At 42.0% G+C, this 14,874-nt stretch overlaps 1 protein-coding gene across 8 annotated transcripts in view; it reads left to right on the plus strand.

Annotated features, from left to right (window-relative positions):
• Positions 1 to 14,874, plus strand: part of ATP2B1 (ATPase plasma membrane Ca2+ transporting 1) — a 99,167-nt gene that overhangs the window by 73,396 nt on the left and 10,897 nt on the right. For all 8 annotated transcript variants that reach the window (XM_081956670.1, XM_081956674.1, XM_081956667.1 and 5 more), the window contains 7 exons: positions 2,826 to 3,063; positions 3,981 to 4,160; positions 4,234 to 4,321; positions 4,565 to 4,671; positions 8,815 to 9,006; positions 9,395 to 9,608; positions 9,822 to 10,033. In XM_081956670.1, the coding sequence (XP_081812796.1) occupies positions 2,826 to 3,063; positions 3,981 to 4,160; positions 4,234 to 4,321; positions 4,565 to 4,671; positions 8,815 to 9,006; positions 9,395 to 9,608; positions 9,822 to 10,033 (1,231 nt within the window). The remainder of the gene's footprint in view (positions 1 to 2,825; positions 3,064 to 3,980; positions 4,161 to 4,233; positions 4,322 to 4,564; positions 4,672 to 8,814; positions 9,007 to 9,394; positions 9,609 to 9,821; positions 10,034 to 14,874) is intronic.

The raw sequence follows: 14,874 nt of genomic DNA on the forward strand, positions 1-14,874 counted from the left end.
GCTGATAATGTTGAACAAGCAGCCTTCAAAGTGGATATAAGAGTGTTTTTAATCTGTATTAGCAATTGAACGCTTTTGTTTGACATGATGTGGTATTAGATTAATTTATAAACTATCTTTTAACAAAGGTCCTTAATTTTAGAAACAATTAAGCCTTCCTTGGCCATTCCTGAAAAGGGGGATATTCCCAGGACCTTTTAAGAAGGCTCTGTTTGTCCTCTCCTTAAGAAACCATCAGTCAATCCCACCTGCCTGGACAATTTTTGTCCAGTTTCTCATCTTCTTTTTAGAGAAAGTAGTAGAAAAGGTGGACATTTGGCAGCTCCAGACAATCCTGGGTGAAATAGATTTCCTGGATCCCTTTCAGTCTGGATTCAGGCCTGGCTATAGGACAAAGACAGTCTTGGTCATACTTATAGACTATCTCTGGTGAAAGCAAAAAGGAGGTAGTGCAACCATTCTTGCCCTTCTTGACCTCTCAGCGGCCTTCAAAACCATCAGCCATGGTACCCTTTTGGGCCAGTTTCATGTTAAGGCTTGCTGGCACAGTATTAAACTGGTTCAGCTCCTTTCTCTAAGATCACTCAGTGTTGATAGGGATTGAAAAATCGGTGTTGATAAAAATCCTAGGTGTTGATGAAAAATCGGTGTTGATGAAAGGCTCGGTACTCTCTACTCTTGTATTTAACATCTACATGAAGCCACTGAGTGAGAGCATCCATCACCATGAGTTGAGATACTATCAATATACTAATGATACTCAACTCTACATTTCTACATGTGGTAACCCAACTGATGTTGTCTCTGTCCTCTCGTGATGCCTGGAGGTTGTGGGATCCTTGATAGGAGACAATGGACTTTGGTACACTGGCAACACTGAATGGGTTTGAGTGCACAGACCCTCAGGATACTGCACTTTGTCATCTCTGGTTCTTGATGGGGTTGCATTTCTCTGTTCAGAACCAGTTCACAATTTGGAGGTTCTTCTTGACTCATGTCTCCTGCTGAAAAAGGTAGTGAGGTGTGATTAAGAGAACTTTTGCCAACTCCGGTTTGTGCACCAGCTGTAACCTATCCTGGATCTTCACTCTGTACTCAGCTACTCAAGCCCTGGTCATCTCTCGTCTGAACTAATTCAATGTACTCTACATGGGGCTATCCTTGAAATCCATTCGGAAGCTTCTGTTGGTGCAAAATGTGGCAGTGAGACCAATTTTTGGAGCCCTAGTATGGCTCATATTATACTGCTGCCCGGTGAACTATATTGGCTACCGGTCTGTTTCCAAATGCAGTTAGTTATGACCTTTAAAGCCCTTAATGGCATTAAGTCCAGGCTACCTGATGAACCACATTGTCCCACTAAGTCTTTCCCATCCTACTCATGCTGGTAGAGAGAGCCTACTGCAGATTCTTTCAGTCAAAGAACTCTGCCTGCCAGGTTCCAGAAGAAGAGCCTTCTCTGCCGCAGCACCTGCCCTTTGGAACACCCTGCCCTCCAGGATAAGATCTGTCCCCAATCTCCTCTCATTCTGTAAGAGTCCAAAGATCTGACCCTGCAAGTTGACCTGGAGACCCAATGGGGAAGTTCACCTCTGGAAGTGGCTACTGGATTAAAAGCAGACTCAACCACCACCCATACTGCCCATTCTTCCATCTTTTTTTTTTTTTTTTTGCTAATCATATTGATGTATGTGCTTTGTTTTCTTTCTTTTTTTGATTATTTTATTGTTCCATTTTAATTTTGCTTTGTTTAAACCTCCTTTTCATTTCTTCATTTTCTTATGGTTGAGAGCCGCCCAGAGTAGCCCCAGAGCGAGATGGGCAACAAATAAATTCAATAATAAAAAAAAACATTTCCATTTCTTTACATTATTATTTGAATTAATATAGCCAAGCTGAATATATTCTCCTTCATGATTTTTAAATGCAAAACTAGATTGATGATTGTACAGTTGAGTAGGACTAGATTAGATTTAAAAAAAGAGTTGGAATGTTATTTATTTCTTTTAATTTCTGCTAGTACTATGAATTTTATTAGTTACTGGAATTACTGCTTAAAAATAATGGTATTTTCTGGGAAGCATTTACCAGTTTAGCTCTTGAACAGTTTCCTTATTGTGCCTTATTTATAGAATCTTGTAGTTAGTTATAGCTGCGAATATACTGCACAGAGAGAAAATACATTTTGAAAGCTTATTATTTTTTTATTAAAAAAAAAACATTTGTCAAATAGTGCAATTAGTGTAGCTCCTCTTGTTTGAAAAAGGATGTTTTATACTTACAATTTTTTATACTATCTACCATAGTCAATTTTGACTCTTGGTGACCGCCTGGACCTTTTCTTGGCTAGATTGCCTCCTTCCTAAGGCTAAGAGAGTGTAAATGGCTCACAGTCACCCAGTTTGGCTTTGTGCTTCAGGTGGGACTAGAACTCACAATCTCCCAGTTGCTATATTGATGCTTTAACTGCTACAACAAACTGGCTCTTATGTCTTAATGTTTTTAACCTTTAGACTATGCATCAAAATATTCCTACTTAGGAATCTTCTAAGTTCATCCCAAACCATGTTAAGTACATTATGAATTCATAGTGAACAAATTGCATTTTATCCTTTTCATATTTTTTCCTAACATTCTTCCAATTTCTCTTCATCACTAAACCCTGGTACACATTTTTCACACATTGTTCAGTGGAGTTAAACAAAATTTCCATAAATTAAAAGCATTTTAAAAAAAACTTATTAGGTATTGAGAGTGAACTTTTTGAGTTGGAAGAGATTTCATTGACATTCAGAACCTTGAAATGGGTTGTATTTTTTTTGTAGGTGTTTCAAGATACTAAGCGCTAATGGTGAACCAAAAGTATTCAGACCAAGAGACCGTGATGATATTGTAAAGACTGTTATAGAACCTATGGCATCAGAGGGACTCAGAACAATATGTCTAGCATTCCGAGACTTCCCAGCTGGCGAACCTGAACCAGAATGGGATAATGAAAATGATATTGTCACTGGTCTTACATGCATTGCTGTTGTAGGCATTGAAGATCCTGTGAGACCTGAGGTAGGGCAAAATGTCATTCATCGTCGTTTGACGATTTAATAACCATTGATTTAAACTTATCTTCCAAGCCTTTCTGGAAATGAGTAATAGATATTCTTAGTACTGTTTTTGGAAAGTAGATGAACTCCCACATTTCCTTTGTTCTTTATTTAAGAGTAGTGATTGAATAATATTCAACCTTAATAGGCATATATATTTAATTTAAAATTGCTTAAATGTCACAGAAATAGGTTCTTACTCATTAGAATAATTCTGAAGCCATTTCTTCAAAATGCAGATGTTATAATATGTTTTGTGCTATATGATGTGATTGGTATGGTTTTATTTTTTTACATCTGTTGCCTAAGAACTAGGTTTTGCCACAAATTCTTTGTGCATCAATTAAACAGTAACATCTTCCAGTCTTTTTATTTTGCTATAACCTCTTACTAAATCAGCTTAGAGTAAGCATAAAATCTTGCACTGAATAACGTAGTCGATGAGCTGACTGTCTCATATGTACCAGGAGTTGTATTAGTGCCCTTCTAAGATGTTAAATGGCAATTTCCAGATTACTTACTTCAGGGATTGATGGGAGCTTAATTCCCAAACATTGGGAGGATACCAATTGCCAAAGTGTGACCTTAGGAACATTATAGTCACGCATCACAGTTAATGTATATCTTTAGGACTTGAAAGAAGAAGTTAGGGATGCATGATCATAGACGAAACCTACGTGGTCACTAGGAACTGAAAATAATTTCATGGCACATGATGAAATATATGTAAAGTATATCAGCATTGAAACTTAAATAACATAAAATTATTGACACATACATGGAATTAAACCTTAGTATTTTAGCCAAAAGCAGGTTAACTCTTTTTAAATTAATCATTGCTGAGAAATTACTACATAATTAGCTTTTCCCTCTCCTTAGGTACCGGATGCAATTAAAAAATGCCAGCGTGCTGGTATAACTGTCCGTATGGTTACTGGTGACAATATTAACACTGCTCGTGCTATTGCATTAAAATGTGGTATTTTGCACCCTGGCGAAGACTTCTTATGCCTGGAAGGCAAGGAATTCAACAGACGGATACGTAATGAGAAAGGAGAGGTGGGTATGGTTAATATTCTTTTTTTGACTTATGAAAACTTAGTTATGAAACTAATCTAAGCTATCTTTACAGATAGAACAGGAGCGAATAGACAAAATTTGGCCAAAACTTCGGGTACTTGCAAGGTCTTCTCCCACTGACAAACATACACTGGTGAAAGGTAAATGCATTTTCTAACAGACAGCTTTTTGGTCAATCGGTTCTTCAATAGCTGGAAACGCTCTTGAGAAATAGATGACTATATCTTACTATGCAGTATAAATATTGGATTTAGATAGACTTTTACTCAGTTTCAGTAAATGAATGAATAAATTACTGAAATTTGTAATGTTCAACGGTATAAATATGTACTATTGTAACAATATAAATATGTACTGTTGTAACAAATACTTGTTGTTTTTAGGAATAATCGATAGCACAGTGTCAGAACAAAGGCAGGTTGTAGCAGTGACTGGTGATGGAACCAATGATGGACCAGCGTTAAAAAAAGCAGATGTTGGCTTTGCTATGGTAAGGAGTTTAACAAATATTATAATTGTTACTAATAAGTGCTTTTATAAACTGAAATGTCTGTATTATGATGTTAACATTATATTGAAGACTGAACAAAATAACTCACATATAGCAGTGGGCAAAGCAGGATTGTAGCTTCCTGTGTTCATTATCCTTCTCTGCTAAGATTACCTTGGGATAATTGCACAATTAATGATGAGGTCCAAATTTGATGTCAATATCCTTATATGTAAATTTAAACAGCAGTTGAGTTCCACAACTTAACTCTGTCTGTTTGGAGAGAAACTAAATATAACAAAATATGTTTTTAATTTTTCTTGAGTAAATCTAAAAGTATATATAATTTTTAATGTGAAGAATGTAGAAAAATGTTAGATGATATATGTATTCTGTTAAGTTATTAGTTGAAATAGGTACAATTCTTGGAATATTTCTGAGAATGATACTAAATGACTGGGGAGGGAATCCCATGATCAACTTAAAACTGGAAATACTTTCACAAAGATAACCATTGTAAAGTTTGTAATGTGTTCCATGTTAACTTTAAACTCATTGAGTACATAATTCTAAGATCAATATTCTTCTATTTTCCTTTGCTTTTTGTAATAACAGGCATCTAAGATAAATGTGGTCCTTTATTTATTAGAATTTGGTGTCAGTTATATTATTTAGCAGGATAGTAAACAATCAAATGATACAATACAATACAATACAATACAATAGTAGAGTTGGAAAGGACCTTGGAGGTCTTCTAGTCCAACCCCCTGCCTAGGCAGGAAACCCTATACCGTTTCAGACAGATGGCTATCCAACATCTTCTTAAATATTTCCAGTGTTGGGGCATTCACAACTTCTGGAGGCAAGCTGTTCCACTGATTAATTGTTCTAACTGTCAGGAAGTTTCTCCTCAGTTCTAAGTTGCTTCTCTCCTTGATTAGTTTCCACCCATTGCTTCTTGTTCTACCCTCAGGTGCCTTGGAGAATAGTTTGACTCCCTCTTCTTTGTGGCAACCCCTGAGATATTGGAACACTGCTATCATGTCTCCCCTAGTCCTTCTTTCTCTTAAGCTAGACATACCCAGTTCCTGCAACCGTTCTTCATATGTTTTAGTCTCCAGTCCCCTAATCATCTTTGTTGCTCTTCTCTGCACTCTTTCTAGAGTCTCCACATCTTTTATACATCGTGGCGACCAGAACTGGTTGCCAACACCTTTTTAATAATGTGGAATTGGGTAACTATGTTTTTTCTAAGGAGTAGAAATCAGATAGTCTGGTATACCTGTGAGCGTTTAAGTTGCAGGTACTTCCCGTATCATTGTCATGCAAATTTTGTATAACATATTTTCATTTAATTGAGACACTGAGGAAAACAGGCAAGCTTGTATTATTGCATATGATATCAGTAACAAATGTCCTGTTCTGAATAGTTAAATATCATCTGTTTCTCAAATGATTTGTCAAAGTTTTAAGGAACCACACCTTGAATCTAAAACATACTGCACACTGCCTGCTTGACCTAGACCAGTGGTGGGCAACCCGCGGCTCGGGAGCCACATGCGGCTCTTTACACCCTTTAATGCGGCTCTTCTGTGTGCCGGGTGCCCGCTCCCCTCCCTCCTCTCGGGCTTCGGAGGGAAGCTTCTGCAAAAGCCCGGGCGAGTGACAACCAATTTTGGTCCTATGACTGCAGAATGCTGCAAAATACCATAAATGCAGGCCAGTTGTTGAGTGTTTCAAATGTGATTGGAACACTCAACAAGGTGACCACAGTGTGTGTGTATGTGTGTGTGAGAGAGAGAGTGAGAAAGACAGACAGAGGAACAGAGAGAGGGAGTGAGGGAGGGAATCAGAGAGAGACTGACAGACAGATAGACACACACACACAGAGACAGAGAGAGACAGAGAGGGGGAGGGAGGGAGAGAAAGATAGACAGACAGAGAGACACACACAGAGTGAGTGATTAAGTGAATGAGTGAGAGACAGACACACCCACATACACAGAGTGACAGAAACAGACTCACCTGTTTCGATTAGCTGGCCTGGCACATTCTTAGTTTTTACCTCCCGATGGATATATTTTAATGGGTAATTTTGGGTAATATTTTAACTCTTGGGTTATTAGAGTTTTTAATGTATTATATTTATTATTCTATATACAGTCTTGCAACCTCCTCCACCTACGTATTTAATTATTTAACTGTTTTATGTATGTATTTTATAACGCATTTTAGTGACTGTACACCGCCCCGAGTCCCTTTCGGGAGAGGGGGCGGTCTATAAATATGAATAATAAATAAATAAATAAATAAATAAATAAATAAATAAATAAATAAATAAATAAATAAATAAATAAATAAATAAATAAGAGAGAGAGGAAGGGAGGGGAGAGAGACAGAGGGAGAGACAGAGACAGACACACACACACACAGAGTGAGTGAGAGACAGACAGACACACACACACACACAGAGTGACAGAGATGGGGGAGGGAGGGAGAGAGAGACAAAGAGCCAGAGAGAGAGAGAGAAAGAAAAAGAAAAAAAGAAAGAAAGTGGGAGAGAGATGAAATTAAAAACAACAACATACAAACCTGACTTACTCAAACTATCCAAGGAAATGCAAGGCCAATGTTCACATTAGTGGTTGTGACTTTGTCAGTCAATGTCAGGATGTAATTTTCTCTACATTGTAAGGCAAATTTTACAGAATTTAACATTATCGATAAATAATATCGTTCTAAAGTTTTTGTTTTATTAGTTGTGTTATTTGTATCCTCCCGACCTATGTGGATACTTGCATGCAGAATATTCTCAATAAAAACTTATTGAAACTAAAAACAGTGTACCATCCTATGTATTTTCGGTTTTAAAAATGTGGCTCTCAAAGTAAATTTCAATCATGGTTTTGGCGAGATTTGGCTCAGTTGAAAAAAAAGGTTGCCCACCACTGACCTAGACTATGAGGAATTTAATTAGTATAAATTAAATTCTCAGAAGCTATTCTCCTGTGCCATCTACTGGCTTTGAGGGTTATCTTGAATTAGAAGTCAAAGCTACTTAACATAATGGCCATTTTTTTACTTTTTCATTTAAGCATGAAATGTGCAAAATGTTAACCAAGGCAGATAAATCTTTATGTAATTCTCATTACTACTATAAAATTATTACAGCTGAAAAATGGCACATCGTTTTTAATTCCCTTCCATTTCAGGTAGTCCTCGACTTAATGACCAATTTAATTGCTTGGCAACTGGCATGTGTTTTATGACAATTGCACTGTCCCAGAGTCATGTGATCATCATTTCCCAGCAGGCTTCCAACAAGCAGAGTCAATGGGGGAAGCCAGGTTCACTTCATGACCACATAATTCACTTAACTGCAAAGATTCATTTAAAAACTCTGGCAAAAAAAGGTCTTAAAATAAGGTGCAACTCATTTAACAACTGCCTTGCTTAGCAGTGGAAATTTTGGGTTCAATTGTGGTTGTAAACTGAGAACTACCTGTAGAAAGAAATTCAATATTTTCAAAAATTCTACAATAGTGTAGTATTGCAGTTATGTACATAGATATATTTAGCTAAGCACCACTGAATTCAGTTTATACGATAGAATCATCGATAAGATTTTTCATAATAGCTTCCACGGCAGTTGATCTTTTTGCATAAATATTGATATTATAATATCTACTTTTAAAAAGTGAGTATGACAAAATAATTCTGAGCTTCCTTAAATTTCATGCTAATGGGTAGTTTTTCCACTATTCAAGATTTTAAAAGTATACTAAAGAAGGAACAAAATTATTAGCTCTAATCCAGAGTTTTCAAGAATTGTTTAATTACACCATGTAATTACTTCCATGGCAATTTATAATTCACAAGGAATTGTATGGTAGCAAATGAATAGATTGGAAGAACAAATAGGAAGGAACCTGCCCCTACTCTGTTCCTTTGGATAAATGGCAGGTCTTAAAGAAAGTCTTCTCCTCCATGCTTGGCAGACAGCAGGAAGAATGACATACCTCTATTCTTCCTTATTTTTGTGACTAATAACAGATGGGGGTATAAAAGTAAGTAGTATATAATTTGGGCTGTCATAATATTCAAGGATCATATGTAATTTTGTTTTGTTTGTTTTTCTTTCAGGGTATTGCTGGAACTGATGTAGCTAAAGAAGCTTCTGATATTATTCTTACAGATGACAACTTCTCAAGCATTGTTAAAGCAGTTATGTGGGGGCGAAATGTGTATGATAGTATCTCCAAATTCCTTCAGTTCCAGCTTACTGTTAATGTAGTAGCTGTAATTGTTGCTTTCACGGGAGCATGTATTACACAAGTAAGTATTATGTATTCATTTGCATGTAATGGGATTAAAACAGATTGAATCAATGCGGTTAATTTTGAGAGTGATTTCTTATTTGGTAGATTTATGTCTCACCTTTCTCCAGGAGTTCATCAGGCTCTCAAATCTCCTTATCCCATAACAATGTTCCTGTAAGAGAGCTAGATTGAAAAAGAGTAACTGCCCAAAGTAACACAATGAGTATCCATGGCTAATGTGGAACTAGAAACTGGATGGATTTTTCTAGTTTTAGCTTAACTTCTTAATCACTGCATCACAGTTTAAAGTACAATAATAAACCCTGATTGGAAATATTAAATGTTAGATAATTTAATTTCTTAGGATATTTGTGATTATATTAGAAAACATGTTGATTTTACAGGACTCTCCACTTAAAGCTGTTCAGATGTTATGGGTAAACCTCATAATGGATACCCTAGCTTCACTTGCTTTGGCAACAGAACCCCCCACAGAAGCACTTTTGCTGAGAAAACCTTATGGTAGAAACAAACCTCTCATCTCACGGACCATGATGAAGAATATTCTGGGTCATGCTTTCTATCAGCTTGTGGTTGTCTTCACACTGTTGTTTGCTGGTAAGAATATTATAATTTAAACCTCTGGTATACCTTCTGAACTCTGCTTGCTTTATTGTGAGCATTTATTCAATATTTAAAGGAATGCTAAGGGACATTGATACGTTAATAGAATGTTAAAGGAGAAAGACATGTTAACAGAAGACTAAAGCAATGTTTAGAAAAAACATGAATTTGAGTGGCATTTTGAGAATATTTATCTCTTGTTTACAGGTGAAAAAATCTTTGATATTGACAGTGGAAGAAATGCACCTCTTCATGCTCCTCCTTCGGAGCACTACACAATTGTGTTTAATACATTTGTGATGATGCAGCTATTTAATGAAATAAATGCCCGAAAAATTCATGGTGAAAGGAATGTATTTGAAGGAATTTTCAATAATGCTATATTCTGTACTATAGTTCTTGGAACATTTATTGTACAGGTGGGTAGATTTTTTAAAATAAAAGTCATGCAGAATTTGGAGGCCAATGGTTGCTGTATGTATAATTAATATTAGGATAGGACACCCCTTGATAAGTTCAGAATTTCTTTAAATATAAAACATATCTATGTGTATCGCATTAGAGGATAATTTGATATTTGCCAATGTGGTTTTAGCATTGATAGTATGCTTACAGAAATATGTTTGTGTTACTGTTAAAGATGCATATGTTCATATCCCGCTCATTTTGGCTTATTATGGCAAGCTTGAGAATTAGAATGTGTTCACATAACAAGAGCCGTCATGGTGCAGTGGTTTGAATGCAGTATTGCAGGCTAACTCTGTCCACTGCCAGGAGTTCAAATTTGATTGGATCAAGGTTGACTCAGTCTTCCATCCTTCCAAGGTTGGTAAAATGAGGACCCAGATAGTTGGGGGCAATATGCTGACTTTGTAAACCACTTAGAGAGTGGTAAAGCACTATGAAGAAATATATATGACTATTGCTATAATTTGGTATTATAAGAATCAAAAGTGTTAATAATTTATCTTGAAACACAACATAGGGTTATTTATAACATAGCTATGCATTATAATTATTTTTGAAAGACTTCCTTCAGGTTTTCCTTCAATCCAAGGAAAAGAGGGTGTTTATCTCGGTGATGGAGCCCACTTGTGAAACCTTTTACCCCAGAGATAAATAACCCTGGAAGTTCTGGTGTAGGACGAAATATTCTTCTTAAATAAAAACTAAAAAGTTTATATGTTCTGAAGGGCAAGCAGCAAATGTTTAGAAGTAGACCATCAGTTGTGTATGCTAGAAACGTAAAATAATGGAAGGAACACAGATGTATAAAAAGGAGGAGGAGCTTCCGGAGGGAATGGAGGACTGCCTCTGAGCTCCGCTAAATGCGGAGGGCTTCCTGACGGGCGGGATGCTGCCGACCCTCATTTCCACCCTGAGGGTCGGGGATTTTTGGCACTAAACATCCTGGCACCTGCCTGGCCCCAAGCTGGCCTGTCGGGTCGGCCGGGCAGCCAGACAGGAGGAAGATAGCGTGCCAGTTGGTGCGGCGTGGCAGCTGGCGTTTTAAACCAGCATGGCGGCCGGCGCTCTCAGAATCGGAGTCAGGGCGGCAGAGCGGCAGCAGAACAACGGGGCGCCAGAGCCAGCGGAGCAGCGGAGCGGTAAAGATTGGATTGGAGGGGGGCGAGAAGGCTGGAGGAGGTGGAGGACAGCGGTGGAGGACAGCGGCGGTGGTCTGGGCGGTCTGCGTGATTGCGTGACTGTGCGACTGGGCGGTTTTTGGCCTGTGACATGAGAGTGATGGTGGCAACCCTGGAGAGCCGAGCGGCCCAAACTACGAACTATTACGAACTATGGATCGCTGAGCTCGAATTTGGCCGGTGATTGTGTGTAGGAATGTAAGGCCCGAGGGAGGCCCGAGAGACCCAAGGCGCCGAAGGGAAGAAGGAAGGAGGGTCAGGCCTGAGGCGCCGGAGGAAGCAGAGAGTTGAAAGAACGAGGGAAGGGCTGCAGGGAGGCCGCAGGGAGGCCGATGCAGCCCTCCCGGGCCCAATAACAACACCTGGGTTGCCAAATGGACAGAGGATTCTTTTCATCTAGGGCAGGCCATGGAATCGGAGGCCTGGAACATCAGAGGCCCACGCAGAAGGTCAGACCCGGTGTTTTGCTGAGCTCACTACTACCTCCCCCCCACTCACGCATTTACCATCTACTTACTACGGGCTATCTGCCCTACCATCTATTATGATCTACCATCCATTGCAAACTACCTCTTAGCTGCAATTTTTATCCATCAGCTGGCTACTTTATCATACTTCCATCAGCCAGCATTTCCATCCAGATATGGACTATTTCCATCAGCCTATCCCCCTGCCTGGACTATCTTCTTGCCAAGACCATCCCCTTAGTGGGAACTGTGGCCACTGATACATCTACAGCTCCCACTTGACGAACTTGGCCCTGTCTAATCATGTTATATACGAGGCTAGACCTACTACAGCTACGAGATTCCCCCCTCTCGCAGCTATGGCCTCCTGCCCTTTCAAGGGCCCACCTTGAGGACGGGTTCATTAACCCAGAGAGGTGGAGGAAGCGCACGTTAAGGGGTTTTTTAATTAAATGTTTTTTAAAAGTTGTAAGGGGTTATAAGGATGGGGGGGGGAGGGGTTGTAGGGATGGGGGGGGGAACCGGTTAGGAGGGATGGAAGAGCCAGGCACCTAGGTGTGGTCGAAAGAGGAGGGAGCGGAGTGGGGGAGGAGAGGGAAGATAGCATTCCTGTGCAGGGCTCCTTAATACCAACGGTCGTGGGGAGGGGCAGGTGCGAGGACAGTTTAAGAGCGCGTAGTCGGTTGGGAGACCGGGGTTTTTGGTCATTCCCGGTCGTTTGTACCAACCCCTGCATACTAGGTGGTCAGGATCTACAGACCCAAGGCCTGAGACTGCTGTTATGCAACGCGAGGTCCGTTGTTAATAAGGCCCCCCTCATCCACGATCTAATTTTGGAGGGGGAGCCAGACCTCGCCGGAATAACCGAGACCTGGTTGGGCCACGAGGGAGGTCTACCCCTTGTGGAAATGTGCCCGCCAGGTTATCGAGCATTTCACCAGCCTCGGGCCCAGGGAAGGGGCGGCGGGGTAGCAGTGATTATCCGGGAAGACTTAGAGCCGAGAGAGTTCACCGTGCCGCAGACATCCGGGTGTGAGTCCCTCGTCGTGAGATGGGGCCCAGGGAGGCAGTTGGGCCTGCTGATAGTATACCTGGCTCCTCGCTATACTTCAGCGGCCCTGCCCGAACTCCTTGAGCTGATCTCATCGGTGGCGGTTGAGACCCCCAAACTTTTAGTGATGGGGGATTTTAATCTGCCGTCGATGGGAGAAGCGTCTGAGGGGGTTCGGGAGTTCATGGCTTCCATGACAGCCATGGACCTGACCCAGTTAATTCAGGGCCCTACTCACGAGGGAGGCCACACCCTGGACCTTGTTTTCGTCTCTGGCCAGTGGACGAGTGATCTGGGAATAGGGGATCTAGACATTATTCCCCTGTCATGGTCGGATCACTCACTTCTCCGGCTGGACTTCCCTGGTGCTACCCCCCGCCGCGAGGAGGCGGAACTGGAAGGTATTAGATGGTTCCGCCCCAAGCGCCTGATGGAACCGGATAGGTTCCAGACGGAACTTGGGCCACCTCCTGTGGACCTGACCCGCCCCCGAGTGGAGGACCTGGTAGACGCATGGAATAGTGCGACTACCGGGGTCCTAGACCGGGTGGCGCCTTTGCGGCCTCTCCTGCGGCGACGAACCACCCTGGCACCTTGGTTTACCGAGGAGCTAAGGGTGATGAAACGCCACAAGAGACGCCTAGAGAGTCGTTGGAGATCCTCCCGTTCCGAATTTGACCGAGCACAGGCACGAGCCTATTTGAAGACGTACCTTGTGGCATTAAGAGCGGCCAAACGTCAACATTGTGCCGCTCTTATTGCGTCTGCAGATAACCGCCCTGCCGCCCTGTTTCGGGTGACCCGCTCTCTCTTGTTTGAGAGACCACGGGAAGCCCCACTACAGGGCAGAGCAGAGGAGTTTGGGAAATATCTACAGGACAAAGTCGCTCAAATCCGGATGGGATGGGCCCCTTTCAGTGGTTCAGTAGAGACGCCCGTGGCGAGTCTTGAGGGACCGCTTTGGGAGGAGTTTGACTCGGTTGCCATCGAGGATTTGGACAGGTTGCGTGGACGTCTGCGACCCACCACATGTTTATTGGACCCGTGTCCCTCCTGGCTTGTACTGGCATCCTGGGAGGTTACGCGCGACTGGCTCCTTGGCCTGGTGAACGCCTCGCTGGGTGAGGGGTCTCTACCGGCCGCCTTGAAAGAGGCGGTGGTGAGGCCCCTGCTCAAGAAGCCTTCCCTGGACCCAACGGACCTAGTCAATTATCGTCCAGTCTCCAACCTTCCTTTTTTAGCGAAGGTGGTAGAGAGTGTGGTGGTACAGCAGTTCCCACGTCACCTGGAGGAAAATGATTATCTAGACCCGCGCCAGTCCGGCTTCCGACCCGGGCACAGCACGGAGACGGCCTTGGTCGCATTGGTTGATGATCTCTGGAGGGCCAGAGATAGGGGTTGTTCCTCTATCCTGGTCCTATTAGATCTCTCGGCGGCGTTCGATACCATCGACCATGGTATCCTGTTGCACCGGCTAGAGGGGCTAGGAGTCAGGGGCACCGTTTTACGGTGGTTTGGCTCCTACCTCTCTGATCGGACGCAACGTGTGTTGGCAGGGGAGCAGAGTTCGACCCGGAGGCCACTTACATGTGGAGTGCCACAGGGATCGGTGCTCTCGCCTCTCCTGTTCAACACATATATGAAACCGCTGGGCGAGATCATCCGTGGTTTTGGGGTGGGATATCATCTGTATGCTGATGATACTCAGCGATACATTTCCACCCCGAACCACCCCAATGAGGCCGTCGAAATGATGTCCCGGTGTCTGGAGGCCGTACGGGTCTGGATGGATCGCAACCGACTAAAACTCAACCCTTCCAAGACGGAGTGGCTGTGGCTTCCGGCCTCCCGGTTCAACCAGGTGCTTCCATCTCTGGCCATCGGGGGCGTCCAACTAGCCCCCATGGAACAGGTGCGCAATTTGGGCGTCCTCCTGGATGCCCGGCTGTCCATGGATGATCATGTAACAGCCGTGGCAAGGGGGGCGTTCCATCAGGTTCGCCTGATGCGCCAATTGCGCCCCTTATTGGACCGGGATGCCCTACGCGCAGTCACCCATGCACTAGTGACGTCTCGCCTGGATTACTGCAATGCTC

This window comes from Natrix helvetica (assembly GCF_964273705.1).
Source record: "Natrix helvetica genome assembly, chromosome: 6".
Lineage (NCBI taxonomy): Eukaryota > Metazoa > Chordata > Lepidosauria > Squamata > Natricidae > Natrix > Natrix helvetica.